The sequence below is a fragment of the Dermacentor silvarum genome, chromosome 3 (assembly GCF_013339745.2).
Source record: "Dermacentor silvarum isolate Dsil-2018 chromosome 3, BIME_Dsil_1.4, whole genome shotgun sequence".
Lineage (NCBI taxonomy): Eukaryota > Metazoa > Arthropoda > Arachnida > Ixodida > Ixodidae > Dermacentor > Dermacentor silvarum.
Window position 1 is genome coordinate 150,170,396 of NC_051156.1, and position 27,320 is coordinate 150,197,715.

The window sequence follows — 27,320 nt, forward strand, 5'->3', positions numbered from 1 at the left end:
GATCACGTGTGCCTTTTGCCTTTTCTTGTTTGCACGGGATATAGCAGCCGGAAAGCGTATCATAGGATGGCAGTTTGGCGATCTACTGAACGTTGGTGCCAAAAGATCGTGTTTTCCGGGAGCATATGATTCGGCAAAAAATAAGCGTAACAGTATTGGGCAGTTTTTTTGTGTTCTCGATTGCGAACATATAGGCTGGAAAAGCATACATAACGGGATCATATCAACGGCGTTCTACTGTACACATATTTTCATCAACGTTAATTTTGCATATTTATGGTAATGATAAAACTTTCAAATCATGTAAGTAATCGAGTGATACTTATCCGTACAAAGTCAAGACAAAACTCGAGCTAGGTATAAATCTAATGAGTTGTCAACATGGTCAACATGCCACAACGGAACGAGCATGCAGAAATAATGGACTGTCAGTGATCAGGTAATATTAGAAGTACATTAGGAAAGAACTACTTCTCAAAAATTCAACAATTCTAATTTGTATATAGTGTTGCTCTGGTCGCTGCTGCATGTTTGTTTCTCAATAGTACTCTTTGTTGGAGAGTACACATTAATTTCTGAAACATGTTCGAATTAGTAGCCTAAACTCGTCCCGATTGTATATGCTGTTTTCATCTATAAACATTAAATATCCCGTGTAGCCACTAATAACAGTAAATACAAATGACATTAAATCTTCCCGTGTGACAGGGGCAGAAATTTCGCTGAACGTCTTCTGGTTTTTCTGCATAGCTCAAACACCCAAAGAAAGCTTACATTATGTACCTATGCTTGAAAGGCAGCCCATTTCAGTGCAAAACCACACGTTACAGCTTGATGAGTAGTTATTGGGGCAGTTCCAGAAAATTCCACAAGCAGGAATTGCAAACAGAAAATATGATACCGTAGAGGTGACCTTACACCAAAACAGATAAGCTGCTGCGTCGGCTGCAAAAACGAAAAAACGAGAAAAGAAAGAGACAGACTCAACACGTGTGGCAACATCAAACAACACTGCCGTCAATGCACCGCAGCCAACGATTCAAGAAATACTGCGAAAAAAAAAAGAAAACACCTTATATTCCATGGATTATTGAGCTAGACAAATTCCACAATTTGACTTTTTGCAAATCCTAACAGGCATTCAAAAAATTTTAGTGAAAAAACACGTCACAGGCCGACTTACAAAATGCAGACACGAGGAAAATGAAAAGGACAACACATATGCCATTTGTGTTGTTCAACATTTGTGTTGAAATTGCCACTACAGTCAAACCTAGTTACAACAATGTTGCATTTGACACAAAAATAGGTTCCTTATATCCACTATTTCTTATAAACATATAGTAAAACCTCAGTGATACAAATTTCACGAGGTCGCGTAACATATCCGTATCACCCAATATTCGTGTCATCAAAACATACACAAAACCAAGAAAAAAAATCAATTATTTTTAGCAGAAGAAATTTTTAATACAGTCGAATCTCGTTAATTCGAACACGCCTAATTCGAACTGCTGGTTTATTCGGACTGACGCAGTGGTCCTGTCAAAGTTATGTGTATTTCAATGGGCGAAAACGCTCGGTAATTCGAACGCGAAAGCATTTGCGATGGTTAATTCGAACATACCGCGCACCGGCAATGCTCTCAGCAGCGCGCCAATAACGCGGCGGTGCCTCCGAGTGGCATTGCTCCGACACCGCCATAGAGCAAAACTTTGGAGAGACCCCTTAATTCAGCGGCGGAGGCCCCAGTCCGGCAAACGTTTGCTTCCCGATAATGGCAGAAAACGAAACTTCAGGGAGCGGGCTATGCGGGCGCCGGGGCGGCACCGGCACGGTGGCGCGCGCGCGCAGGGACCGTCAGAAGGTGAAGGAGTTGGGAGAGAGGGCGAGGGGGGCCACCGAAGCAACTGCCACTGAAGCGGCGGAGTTGCCGAGGCCAAATCCGCTTCCCTGCCGCCCTCCTCCCTCACATTCCACGGTCTCCGCGCGCGCGCCCGGCGCTGGCATGGCGCCGTCCGCTTCCTGAAGTTTCGTTTTCAGCCGTTATCGGGAACCGAGCGTTGGCCGGCGTGGGCAGTTGCACTCTTTATGCGCTTGCGCACCGCGATATTTCACACATCGCACCGTTCGTGCATCATGCTATGGAGCTCGAATACTACAAAAATACATCCTTCCTTTAATTCGAACTTCTTTTAATTCGAACAAATTTTCTGGCCCCTTCGAGTTCGAATTATCGAGATTCGACTGTAGTGGAAACCCATTAATATGTTTCTCGCTGCTGCGTTTTCCCGGCTGCTACGTCGTGTTTTCGCGGACTCGACCTAAATGCCATTGACTTCCATGTAGAGTGTAGACCGCTTATAACGTAAGTTGCCGGAGTCGCGAATATCCCCACTATAAGCGGTACCGCACTAGTATAATCAAAACAACTATTTTATTGCGATAATGGACACTCCAGGCGCATTTCTGCCGCCGCTGTCACCGTGCTCTAGGTTCCGTATTCGCTTACTAAATAAATTAACAAGCACGGTGCCACGCGTGCACAAGCAAACATGAACACATCTCGCTCATTGACCACGGAAACGAACTATCAAAACGCTCCAGTGACGAAGCGCGGCGAGCGAATTGACCTTAGTGCTATCATGCCTCTCGCTTCAACGAGACCTATGAGCGGCGAAAACGAAAAAAGTGGATCGTCCCAGATTACGTCCTGCTTCGGTCCGCTGAAACCGTTCCGCATTGCTTTGCTGGCAAAATCCTCTCCTTCTGTTTGTGCCAGTCCCGAACGCAAGTTTCGGATTCTCTGAACACCCTTGATGCGGCCCGATTTCCGTCCCGTCTCCACACACATGATCACTTTCCTTTTAAATGCGGCATCATGATGAACTCGGTACTTTATGCTGATAGAGCAGATGCAGAGAACGTGAAGACAGACGGTAGACTATTGCTTAAGCACGTGTACTGCAGCACATGGAGGAAGCTACGGTAGCTAGGCTTGAGAGTAGCTAGGCTCGACGCGTGTGCGAGGTGGCCATTTTGAAATGCCGACGGTTATATGGTAACGCAAATTTTGGGTCGTACTCGATTCTAACGCGCACGCAATTTTTGGACCTGTTTTATCGGAAAAAAAGTGCGCGTTAGATTCGAGTAAATACAGTATTTGTGGCTTGAGAGGAGCGTTTGCCGTCTAGGTTGACTGCCGAACTTCCAGGCAGCCGCACTGTAACCGGTATTTCGTGTCCCGCAACTGCACTATAAGCGATACGCGCATACATAGAGTGCTATGGGAAAATTAACGGGAGTCTGAAAAGACGTATTATATCCGGTCCTGCACTATAAGCGGTCACGTTATAAGTGGTCTATACTGTATTAAGTTCCCCTTAATACGTCACCAATCTGTAATGTTCCTGAATCTTACGTTGCGTTTCAATGTGTCAGTCATGTAAATTTAGCAGTGCAGCTGGCTTGTACGTTGCAACAACTAACTGGTGCATTGCAACAAGCGACCGGCACGTTGCAGTAAGCAACCGGCACGTTGCAGATACGGTGCGACCGCGCGGGTGCCGTATCTTGAAAGCAATCTGCGACATGCGCAAAGTGCGCGCCCCCGTGGGCCTCATCTTCAAAACGATCTGCGATGCAGACAAAGTACGCATAGTGCCGGATAGCTTAGTATGTGCTGTGCTTTCAACGTTTAGTTCGCATAGAAGCGAGAGACAGCACGAAGGTCGATTCGCTCGCTGATACTGCTTCGCTTCCTTTCTGTGGTCATCGAGCGAGGTGTATTCGTGTTTACCTGTGCGCATGTGACACCGTGCTTGTTAATTTAGTCAGTAAGCAAATGGTTACAAGTTATACGGCGCGGCAACGCAGTCGAAACAGCCAATGTTTTTCATATTGTGAGCAATGTATTTCGGCCGGGGAATGTTACAAATTCGTATCACACCGAAATTCGAACTAGCCGTGATAGTATCACTGGGATTTTACTGTATAGCCGTTACATTGCAATAGCGGTGCAACAATTTTTTATTTACTTTATTATACCTGATATTCCGTTATATCTGAGCTCGTTATGTCGAGGCTCTTGATAGGTTGCATTCCCAAGAGCATGTGCAGATAGTTTTTGTGTTTTCTTTGTTTTCAACCAGTGCGCGACCGTTAAGTTAACAGCTGGCATTTGTGTTGTCCTTTTAGTTCCTCTACTGTTCGTGTTTTGTACTGTTGCCTTTACACACTACAAAAGCCGACAATTTAGTTGGATAATACGTTGGATGATACGATTTTCAGATGATACGCTTTATTTTCGAGTTCCTGTGAGAATCGTATCATCGAGATTCTACTGCGTACTTGCTTAGCTTTCTGTCGTCATAAGAAACATGTCACACCAGGCAAGAGAAACCCATGAAATTCAATACTGCACATACGAACAATGTGCCTGTGTTTTGGAAAATACAGTCCAATCCAGGATATATCAAACTCGAATATATTGAATGATTGTCTATATTGAACAGCTGTAAAATCCCCTTGAAAATCCCATGCAGTAGTATAGCAATGTACCAAGTGTACATCGAGCTCCCATTCACCGCCACATTTGATACAGTAAAACCTCGTTAATTTGGAAAATCGGATAATTCATATTCGTCCTTTGGTCCCAGCAGGCGTATGCATTATTTAATGCAATGAAACTCTCGTTAATTCGGACATATTTGGCCGCACATTGGTTAATTCGGACAACTCTCGGAGCTCAGCGAACACGGAGTGCTGCAAATGTGCAATGCAAATAAGCAAATATGGCATTAGTGCCCACCGAAACGAAGTGGCAGAGTTTGCATCGCCATAGTCATCAATGGAAATTGTACGTGAATGACAGCAATGCCAGGATGCTTTGTGCGTATTTGTGCCTTTAAAGCCTTTATTCTTGCATTACCACCACGCCTAGCATCGCGTTGGCCACGTGCCTTCATGACTGCGTAGTCGCCAACCATGATTGCGTCGATAGTAGCTGCAGTTCCGTCCGCAGCGGTTGTGGCAAACAGTAGTTTAGTTTTTACTCAGTGCGAAGCTTTCGAGGATGAAGAACACCGTCTACATCGTGATGGGTACAGTGTTGCCAGGTCGGACGAGGCGGCGTAGCCCAAAGTTAAAGAAATTGTAGCCAAAATGTAGCCAAACACAAAAATAGAGCAAAATATTTCGTAGCCAAATATAGCCATTTTTATTTGAAGCTTTATTTCTATATAAATTTTCACATTCAACAACGCAATCCTTTTTTGCACAACCCGTTGTAACCAAATGTGATTGCCGCCGTGACGGTCTACATCACGCTTGCGGCGAATCGCTGCAGAAGGCGAAATCATAGTAATCTTATTATATGACAGATAGTAGTAAGTTATTATTTTTAGTTGTATACAGTAATACTAACTACGAACTCTGCTTTTTAGCTCACCTGGACGCAAAATAATGTCAGCATCATTGAGCTCTCACGTGACATCCGCCTACCGTGTAGAAAAACTTCAGCTGTCCAGCGGTCTGTGACGGTGACGCGCCCACGGCTTCTTTTTTATGAGCCGCAACCAGTGCATCGCGCCATGATATCTCGCATTACTTGTCTTATCGTCCTATCTTGTTTTCTCGTTAATTAGATTGACCCGGGTTAGCTGGGACACACTCTATATAGTTTCCACTTACATCAACCTGATCGCGATCTTAGGTCTCCAGCATGCCAAGAACATGCATTAAAAAGAAGTGAGAGACAAAAGATGCCACTTGATGTCTCAATCCGTGTAAGCGAAACTTTAAACGGTTGCTGCGCAAAACGGCACACAGATGTAAGAAGCACGCAGTCGTTTGCGGCGACGAGCACGTCCCGAACATAACTCGCTCGAAATGGCAAAAGCTGCGACGGCTAATAAAGAGCAAAGGTAAACGACAAATTGATGAAAGTGGTAATCCTGTGAAAACCGGTTACTGTCAAAAAGCAAACCATGTTGATATACTATTAATAATAATTATTGGGGTTTTATGTGCCAAAACCACGATATGATTGGGAGGCATGAAGCAGTGGGCGACTCCGGATTAATTTGGACCACTTGGGGTCCTTTAACGTGCACATAAACCTAAGTATACACGGGTGCTTCAACATTTAGCCTCGATCGAAATGCGGCCGCCGTGGCCGAGGATCTAACCCCCTTCCTCGAGCCAGCAGCGCGACACATCACCTGCTAAGCTAACACACTGGGCGATGTTCATGTGACGTGGCGCACTAATGGCATCGCGGCAAACTTGTTTCGATATTAGCACAATAAGTACCTGCATCTGTCACGTTACGGGCAAGCCATCTATAAGCAAACGCACCAGGACCCACTTTGGGCTCAGGGTCTTGCTCCCATTCTTTTTTATACTTTCTCGCATACTTGGCCCACTTCCCCATGGTTCGATTCTTCTCTCCGAGGACGATTCGGTCTTAAGTCTAACCTACGGAAATGAACCTCTAATGTAAGCACAAACAAAAACTCATCTCGCAGGAAAAATAAAATGGCAGTAAAGCTTAGCGTGAGAAACGTGAAGCAGGTCGAAAGCTGTGCTCGACGCGATAGTTCACCAAGAAGCCATGGCCGTGAACACGCTGGAGCGGGTCATCTACCCGTGCTTTTTTCATGTCGGCGCCACGATCGCCCGACCCTATTTTTAGATGCGAAGCAGCTTATGGTCGGGGCTATTTCACTCCCTCCCTCCCTCCGCTGTGCGGCGTCCACACCCCTACTGCGCATGTACGCCAAGCTCCGGCTTCCGGAAGCCGGAACCGGAAGTCGGCTTCCGCTTCCGGTTCCCCTTCTGCTTCCACTTCCGGTTCCGGAAGCCAGCTTCCGGCTTCCGGAGAACGCTTCCGGCATTTTGCCCGAATGATGCCCCGGTGCTTCGCCCACTCATCATCATTCACTTCGTGGATATGCGGTGTTGAGAAGAGGGCTCGAGCCGCTGCCACGAAATGGCAGCGGTGACAGGCCGATCCCGAACTTCGGGCTCGCGAAGCTGAAAGGAAGCGTCAATGCCGCCGAGAAGCTGCTACTGATGCAACGAGGGCTCGCGTAATGGGAACTTGAGTCGACCCCATGGCTGCTTCGCATACTATTCAGGGTTCTCCTACGGGAAGATGGTGTAATTTTTTTTTTGCTCTCTGAGCATAGCGAAGTACATCAAAGATCAAAGCCACTGGTTCAGACAACGGCGCAGAGAATGGAGGGGGAGAGAGGGCGGATGGCATTTCGCGCACGCACAGGCGCGCTGCCGGCTCAGTCAGCTAAAACATAGCCTTCGAGATTTGTTTCTACTCGATCAGAGCCCCTCTGGAGCTTTGATTAGGGCGCCCCTTATAGCCCAAACAAAGCCAAATCGCAGATTTTCAGTAGCCCAAATACAGCCACATAGCCAACTCATCGATGTCGACGCCAAAATTTTTTTTCGGTAGCCCAATTTGGCTATAAATAGCCAAACCTGGCAACACTGGATGGGTAGCGATCTGGCGACACTGCCAAGTCGCGCCGCGGTCACGTTGCGAAGGAAATCGCGAGGTCTCAGCTGCTGCGAGCGCTAATCGGTCACGAGATGATGAGAATTGTAGCTTCTGCACTGCTTTCATGCAAAATAGAAACAGGATTTGCTGATTCATTCAGTAAATAAAAGCATATTGACGTAGTAAGCATTTGTTTATTGCTTTCTTGATACCCTCGATAATTCGACATTCGGTAAATTCGGACATTTCCACGATCCCGTGAAATCCAATTAACAAGGTTTTACGGTATATACACTGTATATGCGTCGCCAGAATTATTGAATGCTGAAAATTTGAAATAGCACTGTTTTGGCAGATGCTGTCAAACAAGAGATTGATCGGCAAGAGCAGATCGCCACTCTGCTTGAAGAATGCGACAGGCCTCTGGTCCTATATGCTCCACAAGAAAGATTCCATCTTTTTAGTGAGTGGCACCGGGCACAGGAAGCTGAACTGGAGATGCTGCGCTGCCAGATTTGTCTGCTTGTAGACAAAGGCTTTCCACGAATGGCATTTTATAATTCCACGAGTGGCCAACCTCCACTTGGACGAATCTTTACATTACAGTTTGAATTTAACAAAACCACTGCACTTAGCAGTGAGACTCCCCTATTGCGGCAATGGTGCGCAAGACTTATTTCTGTGCGACTTGCGTGTCCGCGCTGAATGCGCTTCATTTTTGCTTGCACGGTTACACGTCAGTGGGAATGGACTTGGATGTTCTGCAAGCTGAAATCCACTTTCTAAACTAACAGCGTGTGTGTAGTGTCGGCAGTCCCCGACGCAGGGGCCACAGCGGAATGACCGAGAATGAAGGGACGTACCGGTCATGAGGCACCGGAGCGCTCAGCGGCGCGCAACTAGAAGAGATGCGCAAACTTTTTATGGTGGGCAAGAAGTGGAAGAGAAGTGGTGAAAGACGGTTCTGAAAACCGACACAAGTCCTCCCGACTCGTTACCCATGTATGATGATCAGCCGTTTAAACAGTGTATTGTAAAAGACATGCAGCTGGGTATGTTCACACGCAATTCGCAGCACAAGTGCGCTGACGGCAGCATGGCGTGTATCCATACAGGCTAGTTTGCTTTCGCGAAGCGTCTACTTCTACCTTATCTTGAATAAAAACGAGACACAGACCTTTTAGGGTTGCCGATGCGAATACCATTTTGCAGCGCGAGCAACTGGCAACATTATTGAGAGAGTGTGCAATAAATAAGTCAACTTTTGTGTGTTTGACATGGCCTTAGAGAAGCGGAGAAGCAAATCGGTAAGTTCCCACTTTTCACAATCTCAGGAAACGGTCCCGAGAGGTGCGGAGATCTCAGATAAGCTTCAGATAGGCTTATTTTAGATTTCGAATTATCTATATATCAGACTACTTCGTGATCCCCTTTCGAGTTATCTATATCCGGGATTGACCGTATTTCAGCCACGAAATTGTTGGACCCTAAAGTATATGGTTGAGACAGCCACAATGAGAAAGTGAGCCCCGCAGAAAGAAGAAATAATGGCAGTGCTCACTTGAAGAGCTGGGGCTTCCCGAGAGCACAGGGCTGTTGCGGCCGGTGGAAGGGGCGGACTGGATTTCTTCCAGGCCCGCGCTCTTGTGAAACCTGCTCAGCCGGTTCACAACTCGGGGGGAGGTGTGGGTTCTCCTGGTGATGGGGCCTAAAGCATAGAAGAGAGCAAAAAAATGTAAAAAGATATTAGTTTAACCCAAAGTAATACGAGATTCGCCAGTTTCAGCCCCGAAACATAAGGCAAGAATAGCAACTGCTGACGCAACTCCAGCGACCCGCTGCCTTGCGAATCTTGCTTTCTTCCGCACGGTTTCATTTCGCATGCCAACAGTGCTTCGTCCAGTTCTTAAATAGACACGAAAGAGAAAACTGATTTGAGTTGTATTGATAAATGGCTCTTGAACAATACCAAAAAATGCTACTTTTACCATGAGAGAAGCCGGGAAGGACACTACACCGAAAGACAAGGGGCGCTGTCGCCTTGAAATTCCCACATGACCTCACCCTGAAGTCGTTGGTTTAGGGGTGGTAAGCATGCTGCCTATATTAGTGCTTAATGTTCACTCTGTCTATACGTTCCAAATCAAGTGCACTGACTGTAAAGGAAGATGCATTGCACCCAACTCTTAAGCATATAGCTAAATCATTCTGAAATTTTAAAATTATTATTGACATATACAGAATAGGCAAAGGCACACTACTGATCAACAGTGGTGGCTTTCTAGTAGAAACTACGTATATACCAGCACAAGCTATATGTATTGAAAGTGTCATGACATTTAACAGCTCCTAATGCCCATCAATGACAATGAACAGCTATCACTGTCAAAAGATGATCAGGCAAAATAAGTTGTCTTGACCTCCGCTCTTTGCTTGGTGAAAAGGCTACGAAATGTTGAGTTAGGTGTTGAATGCGACTCGTAGAAAATCTAATTGTTAGCTCCTAATTGACTGCATTTTTGTCTATCATGGCTATCTAACCTGAAAAGAGAGTTGCGAGTCTTTGAAGTCAATACTCAGATGAGTGTTATTCTGGAAGTCTTTTTTGAAAGCCTTGCAGTTCTTGTTTTAGGATAGCCATGAGCAATGATGTTGGCCTTATTGGGTTCATTGAATCATGCAGGACCCATTGTAACCCTGCTTAGTGAAATCTGAGAAGCAGATTTCTCACAATCTTTTTGGAAAGTTACATAAAGGAAACTTGCATCAAGTCAGAACTGAACGAGATATAAAAAAATGATAGACCTCATATTTAAAATAAGCACATAAAATTGCATTTTTAACAATTTTCGGTCTAAGCCCTAACTCCTCCCTAACGCATGTATAATATTACAAAGCCAATCACTGTAACAGTTAAAATTCGATCTAACGAAAACCAATTTTACGAAGTTCCCGCTCCTAACGAAGAAATTACCCACTAACGAAAGTAATGGCCACCAAACTCGATTTAACAAAGTTTTTCCTGAAATAAACGAGTAAAAAAAGCGGCAATTTATTTCCGATTTCGACAGAGACGTTTTTTTTTGTTTTTGTTTTGTTGAGCATACGCTCTAACGCTATTGCGTTAAAACATCTTGGCGCCCTAGTCACGGCCCAAGCTTTATTTTGATGCCGCGCCCAGACACGGAACAACAGACTCAGCAGTCGGTAACGCTCTTACGTATCAGATGGCGCTAGGGGCAGCGGTGGTTGCTTTCGTTATTTTATGGTTTATGGGACAGATGGGACTGATTGTCTCCTTTCAACTTTCTTGCTTGGCCTGCTCGCACAATCACTGCATTCGTTCTCTGCGTCTTTGCATATTGGCAGCCTGTCATAGCTTCACGTGACATGTGATGTCTACCTGGCCTGCACTGCACATCACACAAGCCAATGCGGGCCGCCCTCGCAAACTTTTCACATGCACACGCATGGGTTGGCAGCAAATACAATGCCACAGTAGCTTTTGGGTGTCGTTACGTTACAGTTTTAGATTTCGAAGGACCAAAAAATCCCTTTCTCGATTTTAGGAACTTTCTGATTTAACGAAATAATTCGAGCGTGGTTATCACTTCGTTAAACCGAGTTTTAACTGTATTGTGATGAGTGATACTGTTATAAACAAACCACACTGCAGTGACCATGCAAAAGTGCAGCATCCTCACCTCCATAGGGGGTAATGGGGAATATATGAGTGGTGCCCCTGAGGGTGCTCACTGCGACCCACCGACTGTCCAATGAGAACGCCACATCTTGTATCTGGAGGAACAAGGGCACATGTCACATTATTTTATGAAGTTAGTAGATACAGTCAGATGCACAAGAACGTTGCTTCTGTTGGGCGGACAAAACTCAAACGACATCTCAAGCCTCTGAGAAGAAAACCCCCACGAGGATGAAATTGGAAAACAATTGAGTAGCTTTGCGCAAAGGTAACTGCAGTGACATACGAAAAATAAGGAAAGAACTGATAAGACATAAGCAGGCTTGGTTATCGCAGCAACCATGGCAACAGGATCAGCGCAGGTCTGTTGCTCGTTTTTGCCACTAGAAAACACTAACAATGCAATTTACACAATGCAATGTGCTGGCACTTCAGTAAATTGTGATGGAGTGCCAATGTATTCACCCAGCTTGAACTGTAGGGAATGTCGACCTTCCAGAGGCACTAGGATTCAAAGCTGACGAGAGCATTAACTGGTCAGTGGTCGAGATAAACAACACGTTTAGGCTATTGGTGGAAAATATAAAAGATATGGAGGTGGTATTCCCGCAGCAGTAGGTAATGTTAAGAGCTGAAGCTCAGATAGGCAGAGTGCTAGATTATGATATGGTAACACACAAGTAGATCACACAGGCTAGGTTACTATTTGAACCCCCCCCCCCCCCTTGCTTCAAAGATACCATTAGAAATCATCATCACTTCAGAGATGGAGCAAGGCCCATGGTACTGTTCACCTCTGTATATTAGCCGCATTCACTGGAGGGTAAATGTCTTTGTCCTGAACATTTTCCACTCTGTTCAGACGGTTAACAAGAGGGCTTCTGGAGTACGATGTCGAGACTGACCTTAGCGGTGGTGTCACCCCGGTGGAGGGTGTACAGGTGCTGGACACTGCCGAAGGTGGGACCACCTGGGTGAGGCATGAGGTGAAACAGGTGGAAGTTGTGACCCAGCCGGTCAGCCGTGAACAGGAGCACGCCGCTTGGGTCAAAGTGGAGCGCCGACAGCGGCTCCCCGTAGTGCGCCTGGAAGTGTGCCACCAAGCCCTCAGTGTCGGTGTCCTCTTCCGTGCTGAACGAGCCGTTTGCCACACCCAGCACGTCCACAACTGACACCACACCAGGACAACACATGGCGGTCGAAGCACCAGTTACGCCACCCAGGCCACCACTCAGAGCACCTCCCAACCGGTGGCAGTCCTTCTTGGAGCTGGTGGTCGTCGACGGCACTTTGTGGCCCGTCAAGCTCGAGGCCACAGTTTCACCAAACAGGGACAGCCCTTTGCCAAGCGTCTACAAAGAGAACAGAAAAAAACAAAGACAAGATAGTTGAAAGCTGGGTTATGTTACTGATTTTACAGCTCAAAATAATGACTTGTGGCTGCTCTTCATGACTTATCAAATGAAAATCAATAAGGTTTAATGTTCCAAACCAACACACAGGCAATGACGGACAACGTTGTGGGAGGTGCTAGATTAATTGCACCCCCTGGGGTGAAATAATAAATGTACAATAATTAGAATGAAGTTATTTAGATTATTCAATATATTAGGTTATATTAAATTAAGTAATTAAAATGCAACAATTAATGTACACGTAAGCGTATGTACACAAGTGATTTTGCATTCCGCATCTAACGGCACGCAGCATCAGAATTCGGCCAAGAATCAAAACCGCAGCCTCATGCCTAGCAGCAGTACGCCATAGCCACGGAGTCATTGTGGCTGGTTAAAATTGTCTATGCCATATTCTAGGTTTCATCCAAGTTGGTGCGCAGTCCAATCCGTGACAGAAAAATTCAGGCCATAAGAGCCCGAAGAGGTGGTCTTTTTAAACTTTCTCTCATTCGTTCACTTCAAAAAGCAGATTCTCATGGAAAAGAAAACCAGTTCTTGATCAGCCTACCTTTGCAGCATGTATGACTGTTGCTGTGTATGACTGCGTGCCTTCGCCAGCGACCCCGCCTCTCGTCTGGTGCACTGGAAAAAGCTGGAATAATCCGCAGAACAGCCCAACTCAGGCAAAAGACAAAGTTCCAGCAGTGAGATGAGAATGCCCTGAACGGCATTAGCTGTGAAATTCTGCACGCATCATGCAGACTGAAAAATCACAACACGAGTCATGTTGCTGACCACCACCATTCCTCCATATGCAAACTAGCAACAGCACCAAGACTAATAAACGCTACCTATCTTCAAACAGTCCAGAAAGAAATGTACAGTGCACTCTGCTGATAAAACAAACACAAAACTGTTACTTCGGGACTGATTACAGCTCAGTTTTGACATGAACACACCTTAGCGATTATTTTTTACCTGCAAGGCCTAGCTAGCGCACCACATCAAGCACATTCTTCCTAGGAAGTTGATGATATTTTTGGTATGTTGGCTTACATACAAATTAGGTGATTGTTTTAAGAATGTACCATATTGTGCACTTCTACAGACAAAACAAGGACTGTCACGCCTCCATCTCCTAATGTGCAAAGCTAGGCAATGTTGTAAACGGCAGCATATTTTCTGCTGTATCTAGCGAATCTTTTGTATGCTTGTACGCACGAGGATGCTCATAATATCTACTTGTACATTGCATCAACTAGTATCGCCACTCAAGGAAGTAAAACCTCGCACAATTCCCAGAGAGCCTGACAAATAAGTTGAATGGATGTGTAAGCGAAGTGTACTAGAATGTCAGAAGTGAAATGCATTAGAACTTGGACAAATGCAAATGAATTGAAGGAATTGAGAACAACACAGACATCAAGGAGGCAATTTGGGCAAGGTCAACTCCTCAGTCTAAATTGTTTTTGATAGAACGTAAAAGCTAGTACATTAGAGCCAGAGGTGCATTACACAGAGGGATGATTACATGAAATAAAAAAAATACCTTTATTATAACACTTGAATATACACCTAAATATTGCAACTTTGCTGCTAATTTTTGACATATCCTCATAGCTATGCAGTACCCCAAAATTTTGTATTTTGTTTAACTGCAAAAGCATTAATTCAAGCATTTATAAAACTGGCTATTATCTTCAAGGTGTATTCACTTCTAAGAAAGTGTTTCCCAGAACAGTGACTCACCGCTTTATCCGCAAAAGCTAGCCATCGAGTATGTAGAGCAATTGGGTTGACATTTGGCCCCGACACAGGAAAGCAACCTGCATGTTTGGAGTTCATAAAAGTGTGAGTGAGCATAATTGGGAATTCCTGTTAATGGAAGCACACTAGAAGAAAGATCATCCGCAAAAGCTAGCCATCGAGTATGTAGAGCAATTGGGTTGACATTTAGCCCCGACACAGGAAAGCAACCTGCATGTTTGGAGTTCATAAAAGTGTGAGTGAGCATAATTGGGAATTCCTGTTAATGGAAGCACACTAGAAGAAAGATCATTGTTTCAATAAAGGAACAGCATCCTCTTTTCATCAGACACAATGCTAGGAAATAATTATACATGAAAATACAATCAAAGAACCCCTTTCATTGAACCACAGTACCAGAAAAAGAAAAGCAGGTGACAAGAAAAATAAAGGACAAAATGGAAATACTTACCAGTAATACAAAAGCGTTCTTTAAAGGTGCAAGCATTGTACACAAAAATTTTGTCTTGGAAGGTCACGACCAGGACTCTGCAGAAGAAAAAAGAATGTAGCTAGAACAAACTACGCAGAGCACAATCGAGCAAAATTAAAAGTTCAAACTATATTATGGGGTTTTGCACACCAAAACCTCTATAGTCTATCTGATTATGAGGCATGCTGTAGTGGGAGACTCATTAATTTTGGCCGCCGGGGGTTTTTAAAAATGCACCTAAATCAAGCACATGAGCATTTTTGCATTCCACCACTATCACGACACAGCTGCGACGGCCGGGATTAAATCCACAACCTTCAGCTCAGTAGCGCAATGCCACAGCCACTAAGCTATCACGGTGCATGAAATAAAAGGTACGACCACTAAGCCCTCAATAATAACAAAGTCATTGGGACAGGATATGGACTTCGTTATAGGGGATACTTTATTTAAAGTAAAGCAGTCTTAAAAAAACCAAAGTAATGCAAAAAGAGCTCGCCAGCAGCATGAGAGCTTGTAAATCAAATAAAATTAGATCAAATAATGAGGTTTAGCGTCCCGAGGCATCAAGTGGGCTAGAAGGGCTGGATGCCATGGCGGGAAGGTTCCAGATTAATTTTGGCCACCTGGGGTGTTTTGATGTGCAGCAACCTAAATCTAAGTGTATGGGCACTTTTGCATTCTTCCCCCATTGGAATGTGGCTGCCATAAATAGGAATTGAACCCATGACCTTGCGTAAGGCATCAGAACACCATAGCTGCAAAGCACTACGACGAGTACCACGACAGTCACCAAATTCTGCTGACGCTTGCAAGTATCTGCCTTGTCAGTCAGCAATTACCAGGTGGTACAGCAAGTCGCAATGAACTGGCACCACCCTGCCAGAACATCTTTCACAAAGCTCTTTCGCTCTACCAGACTGGTATGAGGAAAAGCAAGAGGACTTCCATCTTTGTTTCACTGAGCAGCGTGCTTTGCCATCAGCTATCACCAACTATCCCTGTCTGCAGCCTTGCTTCATCAAAAAGTCCGGCGCGAATTTCCTGGTTCACGTTTCATACTAAATGGAGTCCAGCACTAGCTACTTCACTTTGAATAATCAGTGCCTAAAGTGCATGCACTTCAGCCGAGACCATGAAAAACAAAACTACTAATAAAGTGGTATAGGCCGGAATAACATAAAGCTATTCCAATCTGTTTTTATTCCAAATTTGCCATTAGCCCTCTGTGATAGGTCAAAATGGCTCGGGCCCAGCTTATGTGGGCGGAGCCCAAGCCATTTTGGCGTATCACGGAGAGCTCATGGCGGATTCGGAATAAAAACAGACTGGAATAGTTTTACATTACTTTGACCACAGTTGAACCTTGTTATAACTAAGTCACATCTAACACGAAAGTATTATTATACAGATTTAGTACTTCATTATGTATCTGATCATTCATTAGGCCCGTGTTTGTTACATCAAAATTCAACTGCATTTTGAATAAAGTGGCTTCGTTATAACGAGGGCATGTTGTACTTTAGTATGCAAAGAACATTCGTAGCGCAGTGAGGCTTCATCAATTTAAACGCATGCATTCCCAGATTGCAGTGCCCCTGCGAGTGCCTCACCTCTTATTGGCTCGAATCTCATTGATGGGTTCTTTGAACCTGATGCTGTGAACCTGGTCCATGGTCTTCAGGGAAACGATGCTAACAGAACAAAACTGCTGCGCAGGACTGTGGTAGCAAGAGAAGAAAAAGAATAAGAGGAGAGAAGCGGGGGGGGAGAGGCAGGTCAGTAACTGTCGAGAATGTGTGGACTATAAAATGGTTTTCATGGGTAACATCACGTTGTTAATTCGTTGCAGCTTACAGGCATGAAGAAATGCACATGAAGAAATGCGTACGTCTGTAACTTTACTACCCCACAGGGACACCAAAACAAAGAAGTCACAGCCAGTTACCTCGAGCTGTCGCAAAGAGCCACGAGTGGCCTCTTTGATGCAAACGGGTCATTGCCACAACTGCCTGTGAATAAAAAGAAAAATACCAACATGGTGACCAGAAGGTTTCTGTTATATAACTTGCTACCGGGCCAGTATGGCGTTCGGCCAGCCGGCCAGGAGCATAAGAACACTCACACAAGAACGGGAACACAGCGTGCGTTTATTCAGCGACAGCCCTTGTTAAAGACGCTATCCTGCAGCTATGGCATGTGTGATGACGTCATGGCGAACGCGGTTTTCTGTCCTCGCTAACACTTTCACTTTGCAGCAGTTTCCTTTATCTTTTTTTTTTTTAAGTACAAAGGCACAGGGCGCTGTGCTTCATGGTATTACACTAACAGCAGATGCCCCATGTAGAGTAAAACCTCATTAAGCCATATTCAATGTTTGAACAAGAAATACATACACAAACAATAGAGTGAAACTACGGTGTAGGCCTAAATACCAGCAAAAAGTGAAATAAGTACATTAGGTAATGAAGCAACAAGCCTTTATGTCAGGCACAGTGAATTGAGACTTCAGCTGTTTTTGCCTGCAACTATTGTGGAGAGATGGGGTGGTTGCTTAGTAAATACTAAATGCCACCTTCCCCACAGTGTCAATTGCACTTAAGACCAAAAACAGTCACTTAGTACAAACTGTGCACGTACACCTTTCTTCATTTCCATGTTTATATATATATATATATATACGTGTGTGTGTCATGCGTGAAAATGAAGCCTGAGAATTCATAGATCAATGTAACACCTAAAAGTTGGCAGCCAATTGACCTAAAAGTTATAGCGAGCACTAAGCCACAAAACAGAAAGAAAATAAGGCGGTTTTCCGTAAGTGCCATGCGAGACTTACTGTCTGGTGCTGGCAGAATGTTCAGTGCCCTCACAGGCCCTTGTCTCCAAGACAAAACTTCTTGTGCTTCACCATTTGCCTGCAAGAGGTCGAAAATTGACAATGTGGATGCGCATAAATTAAACTTGGCCCAAACAATGGCGATCTGGCATTTACAACATTTCTGAGACATGCTGCTTGGTACTCACCGACACAGACCAAACTTGGACTCCATTTACATAACCAACGACAAGTAACAGCGGGGGTACTGTTCCATTGTAATCTCTGCTGCCATCTGTGCAGGCAAAGGGAATGAATGCCAGTCATGTCATAACTAAATGTACGACAACTGCTTCACGAGCTGGTGGTCATTCCCTGAAGAACGCATTACCAAGACAGAGAAACAGGAAAGAGGGGTAGTCTGCGGCTAGCATGCGCATGCATACCTCGTTTTAGGTGTACTATAACCCAAGCCAATTACTTTTTACAAATTTATGTGTGAAGTGGCATTGCAAATTATGTAGACAAATTTTATGCTCAAGCGGGGCTTCACCATAATGCACTCAAAGTGGCAGTGAAGCAGAACTAAAGGAAATAGTCCAGTCAAAATATTAAAAGCAGCTAGGCTTACCATTCACTTCTGTGTACGCAAACCGTACCCACTGAATTGTTTCTTTTTCTTCTGCTTTTGAGGTTTGGGTGTAGGCCTGAAACAAATGAACATTTTTCAATATCAAGTACAAAAATGCAAATCACAAAAGTAGTAAAAACTTCTGGAACTTTAACCTAACAAAGTATTACCATAGGCCATTGGCGCTTCTAATGTTATGCAGTAGGTTGAGGGCAGGGAAGGTAAGAGCTTGGGCTAAAAATCGTCTGTGGGCTCTTTTGATTAAATCTTTCCTTCTTCCCATTCAAGTGTGAATTAATTTGGTGGGTATGTAGAAGTCTTGCTTTCAGTACATTATGTGCACACTCGATATCATTGACAAACAGATGCAGCAAAATAGACTAAGCTCCCCCCCCTTCCAATTTTTTCAGCAAATTCAATTACGTTCATGAGTATGGACTCTGCAAAAAATTCAGAAATACAGGAACAAAAGAGGACTATTTCACTTGTACTGTACTCAGAAATCACTCAGCCATTCAAGAAATTAACGTCACATAAACAGTTAAAAAGTCAAAAACAACGAAAGAACAGAACTTACTGCATGACTGAATACTGGCACCACCAGAAAACAATCAGACGTCCATTTTCTAGTGCTTTTTTTTAAAGCATGTCGCACACCTTAGTAAACCACAATCCTTAATCAGAAATGCTGTGTGGTGCTTGCAACACATTTTAGATCTCATTATTTTTGTCATTAACAATTGTGATTCCAAGACTTTCTTACAATGGACCCTTTCCACACCCCTGTAAGTTGGTTGCCCTGCAAAGCTCTGCACACCCCCACAGAAACTTTAGTGCACAGAATACATTCAGCTAGTTCGCTGCTCATCTTGAGGCACATGTGTCGGGTGTCTCACCTGACTGTGCACTGGCATGCGTGCTACAACTTAGGATCACATGTACTCCTCACAATGGCAATGGCTGTGGACAGAGGTTGGCTAGACGCATCGAAATAAAGTAAATGATGATACAGGTGTGTCCCTCATATCATTCACAATGCCACGCCATTTTTCTTGGGGGAGGGGACTCGAGATGAATTTTGAGCCCCTGTGGTTCTTTAACGTGCACCTAAATCTAAGTTACAGAAGCATTTTTGCATTCCACCCCCACTGTTTCGAAAGTGTCTACTATGGCTGGGAATCAAACCCGCAAAATCGTATTCAGCAGCAAAATGCCATGGCTACTTATCCACCGCAACAGATCCGAGTCTCAGTTTGGGACAAATGGTTTTCCTGACAAGGCCAAGCAATGACTCTGGATTATTTAATAAAAGCTGGAACAGTCCTTAAAAATGCAGAATGGTTGGAAAATTCAATCACCATACATAATGGCTTAACTACATTCGGCTGGGACCTTGTGATTAGTAAAGTGTAATATGGCCTGATGCTACAGTCAAGAACAAAACACTTTAAAAAAAACACAGCATGATACTGACCAATTCTCTGCTCTTAAGCATGGCTTCATTATTTTTCTGTGATTACCTTCGCCAACGGTTCCAAGTCGTACAATGTGTGTGCAGTGCACAATGCCAGATCTCTTCTAGCTCTTTAGTGCATTACAAGACATGCACAATATTACAGCAGTTACTGAATAACTGTAGATGAAAACTAGCATACAATGGCTATAGGTGTCTGAAATATGCAAGGTTAAATGCACCGACATAAAAATATCTTTCTACGGAAGTACAAGTGATATCCATCCACCTGTACCACCTGTAGAGGTAGTACAGTACAGTTGATATCTCATGTATTCAGTAAGCACTCACTTTTGGTATACAATGTTTGTTATGAAGGAAGCTTCTATTAATGTTTGTGGAATTATTTCTTTCAATGAAGAACATTTGTAGAAGCCATCCCCCTCCCTTCTTCTTCTTTCTGGGGTTTTACGTGCCAAAACCAGTTCTGATTATAAGGCACGCTGCAGTGGAGGGCTGGCAATAACCACCTGGGGTTCTTTCTAGACCTCGAAAAGCTGCCTGTCTGCCTGTAAGCATGCATGCTAAACCTAGGAATTGTGGCCCACACAGCTGATGAACAAGGCAACATGTTTTCTGATAACGAATTTTCTTATCAGTCGAATGACAATGTCTCTCTCTAACATGATGCTGCAGCTTCTCTTTCTTAAAAAGCACCATGTACGTTGGCCACAATGATGCAAGTAAACAATATGCATGCAATTTCCATAAATGCAAGTGAGCTTACATACTTTAACATTAATTTTTTTTTTTCAGGCAATGAACACATGCCTGAACTTTATTTATATGCAACTCGGTCATTTTGTTTAAAAGCTCGCGCTTTGTGCAAGCGAAATTATCGTTTGTTTCGCGCATAAACTAGCATGTGCTTGTACCACCAGAACCAATTGCGCAAGGGGAAAAAAAAAAAAAAAAAAGGGAAAGAAAGACACAAGTTCCAAGAACATGGTGTTGCATTTAGGTGCAGCAATAGCTTTAATGCAATGTGGCCGTGCAATGTGCGCATAATATAAAAAAAAAATAAGAAAGAAAAACTAAAGCCTGTCGCAACGCCAAACGTCGGTGCGTACCGCGGAGCCAAGTTCTGTCACAATGCCCACTGCTCTCCGGGCATGTCGCAATGCACTTTTTTTTTTTTTTTTTTTTTTCCCACCTTACCACGCTTTGTTCACGTGTTTAAAACGACACATTTTGTCAAGCTCACTTACTTGAGGAATGACTTCATTGATCAGATCAACAACACTGCCCATGTAGGACTTGTCACTGAAAGGAAAATCGACACGCATTATTTAAATCAACTGGCACTCATGCAAGCGAGCTGTGTTACTAGGGGTGACTAAGCGGACTAAAAACGCGGCGTCGCAACAATGCGCTTTCGTTGGGAATTTTATTGACCGAATGCGGGCATTGTTGGCAAATAACGGCACATCCTAGCGAAGCTGGGGGCGTACGGTCAACCGTAGGAAACTCGTCTGTCGTCAGGGCGCAGACGATGCATGCAAACGAAGGTCAAGCTCTCGTTTGAATGGCACCCCGGAAACAACGGAAAGCGAGAGCTGTTTCGAGGCGTGCGCACGCACGGAACTCGGTTCGCGACTGTCCGTGCGTTGTTCTGCGTCGCGTTACCACCGAGAAAGCAGCGAAGCCCGTAATTAACCCAACCAGTGATTGATACTTTTATTAGGGTTAGGCATTACCGGATGTTGCATAAAAGGCGAGCAGACAAAGTGAGCTGTTCCAGAGCAGCGTGGTTACGGAAAAAACGAGGCGCCAGGCGACCCATTCGGCCACGCAAGGGTGCCAACGCGTCGAGAAATGTATTTCGGGACTGGCGGTTCAATAGGAGTCGGACGAATACGCGAGCAAGACAGCCCGATTTCAGTGTCAAGATCGGGTACTGCGTATTTTGGTGTATTGTTCTTCGAGCACCTACTTGATCACGGCCTGTGGTCGCACCACCAGGCCAGATGGCTTGACACCTCGCCTGTGAGACTCCGCTGCCATGTCGCAGGCAAATGAGATCCAATTTTGGCATACGACTGGCTAGTTGTTCGCACAAAATCAGAAGAAATATCAAATGACCGTCCGCACAGATGTCTCCATCTTGTTTACAAACATCAGCTGAAGCCTGACGTCACACACGCCTTATCCCCCGGCCGTGAAACAGGCCTGAAAGAACACGTTTAGCAACAACTAAAAGAAGCATAATGAGTAACTAACTAAATTTTAGAAGTCGTAAATTTTATATTATTTCAGTTATATTGTTACATATTTTGCTGATATGTAGCTATAACTTTGAGAGTATTATATAATGACGACATACAGCGCCACAAAGACTTATCGGAATTATCAAGCAAGGAACTACGCTTGCGTGAGCATCTTGGAAGTTGCGATCTTGCTGAAAGTCAAGTTGCTTACGGTGTGCATTGTAGTTTTGTTTCTGTGTTCGCCTTCCCTGTCGGAGAAAGTGAAACCTACGACTGTTTGTTGCATGCTGAAACTTCTGAGATAACCGATATGCCTTCCTTCGGTGGTGTGATGCCTTCTCCCGCCTGCCAGCAGCTGCCTTCTTTCCTGTTCGTCGACTCGGTCAAACGTCTCAGCATGGAATAGCCACGTAGAGTCCAACAATTATGGGTGCCGTGCGCGGTGGGGGGGCCATGTAGGACGGTATGAAACTCTGGTGTGCGTGTGTGACCACCGCTCGCCTGCATAAAGCCCCCCCTCGTCCACCATCCGTCAGCGGACAAACAGTTGCGCAGTGACGTGGTGCTGCCTCCCAGACAGGCGTATACCACGCAGCGCGCAGAAAAGAAACAAACCATGGATAGCGCCAGCCTGCAGCCCACACCCGACTGCACTCCGAGGTGCAAGTCTTCGGCGCATGCCGATCTTGTCCTCTCCTCCATCACCAAGGGGACAGTGCCGGAGATACAGACATACTGTCGTTACCTCTGCCACAACTTCTGGTGCGTCACTGACCCCATCGGTCGGACGGCGCTCCACGTAGCCGCGTCGTTGGGCAAGGTGGAACTCGTCAGATGGCTACTCGAGCAATGTCACGCCGACGTAGACGCGCGCGATCGCGAGTCCGGCTGGACTGCCCTGCACAGGGCCGTTTTCTACGGACAGCTGCACTGCGCCAAGGTTCTGCTCCAGCATGGCGCCAGCATCACAACGTCCGACTACGAAGGTCTGACACCCGTGGACCTGGCGGTTCGCGACAGAATGCCGTACATAGAGTACACCCCGTCGGACCCCTGCGAAGTGTACGTCTGGGGCTCCAACAAGAACTTCACACTAGGTCTCGCCAACGAGCAGTCGCCCAAGGACCCCGAAGTTCTGGAGTCGTTTCGGCGAGACGGCATCTCCGTCCAGAAGGTCGAGATGCAAAAGTTTCACTCTGTTTTCCTGACGAACGCCGGCGACGTGTACGTCTGCGGACATGGTCTCGGTGGTCGGCTTGGGCTGAACTCGGAGAAAACGACGTTGAGCGTGACGCAGCTCCCGCTTACCAAGGTAAACAAAGGAAGGTGCGTGGACGTAGCATCAGGACAAGACCACACTGTTATGCTAATGGAAGATGGACAAGTCCTGACATGTGGTTTGAACACCTACCACCAGCTGGGCCTCATCCCACCGCCTCCTCAAGTGCTGTTTCCAAGGCCTCTCTCAATGAAATTCCTCAAGGAAAAAAAGGTGGTCGGAGTCTGTGCAGCGAAATACCACACTGTCATCTACACGGAAGATGGCGTGTACACGTTCGGCCTGAATGCTGGACAGCTTGGACATCCAAAAGGTGACAGACTGCAGACCATTCCGAGGCAAATATCCACACTAAGCCATCCTGACATAAGATTCAGCCATGTTGTGTCTTCTGATGGCGCTGTCGTTTGTGCAACAGTGAAAGGTGACATATATGTTTGTCAGGAGTACAAGTGCCGCAAAATAGCATCTAAGCAACTCGAAATCAAACAGCTGAGTGTTGTTGGAGGCCAGATCGATGATTCTGGTGACACTGTTAGCGGCAGCGGGGACGGAGAGAAGCAAGCACTTAAGGTGGCAATGCTGACCAAGTCTGGAAAGCTATATCTGTGGCAGTCTTCAAACCTTACACTCACTCGCTGTCTCTTTAACACCCACCTGCAGCCCAATATTGTGGACGTTTGCCTTAGCACCAGAAACATTGCTCTTGTCTCAAAGGATGGCGAAGGTTACTTGGGAACTCTGACCCCAAAGAAGGAAGTAAAGAAGGTCTCTGAAAACAGTCCTCAATCAAAGAAGGCAGCTTTGCCATCCTCTAATGCTTGTAGCCTGGTCAAACTCTTGGAGTGGAAAGAGTGCGAGCATATCAGTTTGAAAAGGCTTCACTCTGTTAACAGGGCAACAAGAATCACTTGCAGCTGTGCTGGGGAAAGCTTCGCTGTGCTTCAGAGTAATCCCAAGGTGGGCCTCTTGTTCGAACCCAACGTAATGTACTCGGAATTTCAGAGCCACATGATGCAGCTGTTGGAGTCGGGTGACTGCGGAGATGCTGTGCACGACATTATTGTAAAAGTAAAGGGCAACTCCTACCCCCTGCATCGTTACGTTTTGGCATCTCGCAGCGAGTACTTCCAGAAAGTTATCAATGAGATAGAGCCATCAGGTGTTCACGTCATTGACAACATAACTGTAAAGGCATTTGAAGAGGTTCTCTGTTTTATCTACACAAACAGTTGCAACATCCTTGAGAGTGAGAGTGCACGCGTTATTGTAGGGCTGTCAAACAAGTACAGTCTGGGAAAGAGGATCACGACTGCATTTTTGAAAGAGGTTCATGATGCCTCCAAGAAGCTTGGAGTTCATTCCCTCAAAGACTGCCTCAGCAAAGCGAGTATCAAAAACAATGCTGTGGTTCTTGGCACTGTACCACCAATGACCAAGTACCGCTTCTTCAGGAACAAGTTCGACACCCTGTGTGATGTTACCCTAGTGTCTAGTGACGGCATGACTTTCCCATGCCACCGGTGCATTCTTGTGGCCAGGTTGGAGTATTTCAACAGCATGCTGTCTTTTGGCTGGGTAGAGCATTCGAGCAGCCAGTTGTCTCTACCCATAGCATCAAAGGTTCTGGATGCCATTCTGGAATTCTTGTACACGGATGACGTTCCTAAGTTGAAGCACTCCAGGGACATTGAGTTTATTTGTCAGGTTCTTGTTAGCGCGGACCAGTTGTTGGCGACACGACTGAGGCAGATGTGTGAGGCCACCCTTGGGGACATGATGACGTTGAAGAACGTTTCTGACCTCCTGGAAGTAGCTTGCATGTATAATGCAGACCAGCTGAAAACACTGTGTGTGCAGTTTATGTGCATCAACCTTCCTGCTATTCTGGAATGTTCACTGGACTCTCTCAGTGATGATGCTGCCACTGACCTTGCATCCTGCTACAAGGGAATGGTGCCAGCCATGTCAAGACGTGTCGTAACACCTTACATGAGTGACCCCAGCAAGGAAGACATTGAGAAGGTCCAGGAAGATTATGGGGCATTGTTTGATCACGCTGAGTTTCTCATCACTAACACTCCGGATTCAAAAAGCAAAGCTAGACGGAAGAGTGCCCCGAGGAAAATTTCCGAATCTTCTGCGCCAAGTGGCCTCTCCACTTCCCCAGCAAAACCCGTGGAAGAGCCCCGTGTGCCCGGCTCAGGCGATTTTGCTAAGCAGACCAGTGGCTCAGTCATAACACCAGTTGTCGTGCCGAAGCCATGCCAGCAATCATCAACAATGGAGATTGCTCCCACCAAGGCACCAGAGCGAAAAGTAAGAACACTCTCCGAAGGTGCCACTTCTCCGCCAGCAGTGTCGGTCTTCACATTTCCGAGCCTCGGCGAAGTCATGGCAGACAAGGAAGGGCACAAGTCGCCAAAGGACAGCAAACACGTCGAGGCCGTGCGGCCAATGGTAAAGCTGTCACAGAAGCAGCGAAAACAAATGAAGAGCACCGCACCAGTGAACATACTCGCACCCAAGACACCACCACCGTCCAACTGCCCATGGTTTCAGAATGCATCGCAGACAGCTCAAGCTTCGTCTCCTCCCAGTGCGAGACTTAATGAAGTGGGTGCACACGGCACCTTCCCTTCTCCGTCTTCACCTCCTGCTGAGGTGCCCAGAATGATTGACATACTTAGGTTTGAAGAGCAAAAGGTGCAGAACCTTGAGAAGGTGAAGCCAAAAGCACTTCACATTATTAACATGGAAGACAAAGCAATTGAAGAGCTGCTGAAGTTTTACAATGCTGAAGACAACCCAGAGGAAAGGATAACGGCCCGCAGGGTCCTGCCAGATGCATATGCTGCCCCCGTATGGAGGAAGAAATAATGACTTGCGGTCAGAAGAGGATTTGTCAAGAGCATAAAGGGACTTGTCAAAACTGGAAAGTGAGCTTGGATGCACGTGTGCTTTCTTTATCTCTCATGAAATACATTGTTGAGCTTTCACAGGGAGCCTTGCAGCCGCCTACAGCTTTTAAATCTTTAATGAACTTCTTCTAGGCATTAATTATTATTTCTCGCACTGTTTTGTTGATATAAAGTTTTATGTAGTATCATTCCTGTGAGTTTTAATGCGTTGGCATTCATTTGGTACTTCATGCTCCTTTCAGGGGGCTGTTCATCTATGTTTGTATCTAACCGTTTTCCTGCCGACCTGGATCACTGGGCAGATCATGGTCGAATGAGTAGTGCATTGGGCAGCTGTGTTGACGTAATGTAGTTCCAACCATGGCCCCAACTTGGGTCAGTGAGTATGTGGCAATTTGTACATACATGCCGCTCTTCAACAAACTTCTTTCACTGCCGACATGGTTCACTGTAGACGTAGGGCTGGGTGGGGGTACTGCTGTTCGATAAAACGCTTCAGCGCCGATTTGGAGCACTGCGTATCTGTCAGTTGGTCTGGGCTGAGGGAACAGGGTTCAAAACCAACTGTGGTACCACTGCGAACTGGCCATTGCTGCAAACGGCTGTTGTGAATGCTTTACCATTCTTGGGGTACTTCATGCACTTTCCGGGAGCTACGTATCTATGTATTATGTATCTGTCTATGTATGTAACTGTTTTCCTGCTTAGCTGGGTCACTTGGTAATCGGTGGAATGGGTAGCACATTAGGCAGCTATGCTGAGGTAACAGGGTTCAAAACCAGCCATCGGAGCGACTTGGGTCACTGAGTATATGGCAATGTGTACAAACGTGCCACTCTTAAACAAATTTCTATCACGCTGACATAAGTCACTGTAGGCGCGGGACTGGGTATGTACCGCTGTTAAGAAACTCTTCGACGCCGACTTGGAGCACTGAGTATGTGTCAGTAGGTGGTGTGCCACTCTTCAATAAACGTCATTGATGCCAGCTTGGGCAACTGTGGCACTGGGAATGTGCCGCTCTACAGTGATGAAAAAGATCCCTTAACGTTCTCTAATTCTGAGCAGAATCGAACTCTCGTCACAAGGTCTCCTC

General features: G+C 45.5%; 2 protein-coding genes across 3 annotated transcripts in view; one reads left to right on the forward strand and one right to left on the reverse strand.

Moving 5' to 3' along the window:
• LOC119445905 (BCAS3 microtubule associated cell migration factor) overlaps positions 1-21,945 on the reverse strand; it is a 56,705-nt gene extending 34,760 nt beyond the window's left edge. The window contains exons 1-14 of one of the 2 annotated variants that reach the window (XM_037710203.2): positions 21,751-21,945; positions 21,026-21,080; positions 18,305-18,380; positions 17,883-17,968; positions 17,695-17,773; positions 16,804-16,867; positions 16,469-16,576; positions 14,835-14,911; positions 14,366-14,442; positions 13,185-13,268; positions 12,125-12,571; positions 11,221-11,314; positions 9,078-9,224; positions 919-945 (exon numbers count right to left, since the gene is read on the reverse strand). In XM_037710203.2, coding sequence (XP_037566131.1) covers positions 919-945; positions 9,078-9,224; positions 11,221-11,314; positions 12,125-12,571; positions 13,185-13,268; positions 14,366-14,442; positions 14,835-14,911; positions 16,469-16,576; positions 16,804-16,867; positions 17,695-17,773; positions 17,883-17,968; positions 18,305-18,380; positions 21,026-21,080; positions 21,751-21,821 — 1,492 coding nt within the window. In that variant the 5' untranslated portion in view covers positions 21,822-21,945. The remainder of the gene's footprint in view (positions 1-918; positions 946-9,077; positions 9,225-11,220; positions 11,315-12,124; positions 12,572-13,184; positions 13,269-14,365; positions 14,443-14,834; positions 14,912-16,468; positions 16,577-16,803; positions 16,868-17,694; positions 17,774-17,882; positions 17,969-18,304; positions 18,381-21,025; positions 21,081-21,750) is intronic. The other variant, XM_037710204.2, reaches the window with a different exon arrangement.
• Positions 21,946-22,166: 221 nt separating this feature from the next.
• On the forward strand, positions 22,167-26,412 carry LOC119445907 (inhibitor of Bruton tyrosine kinase). Its single transcript, XM_037710206.2, has one exon. The coding sequence runs from the start codon at positions 22,641-22,643 to the stop codon at positions 26,181-26,183; it is 3,543 nt and encodes a 1,180-aa protein (XP_037566134.1). The 5' UTR covers positions 22,167-22,640; the 3' UTR covers positions 26,184-26,412.
• The last annotated feature ends 908 nt before the right edge of the window (positions 26,413-27,320 follow it).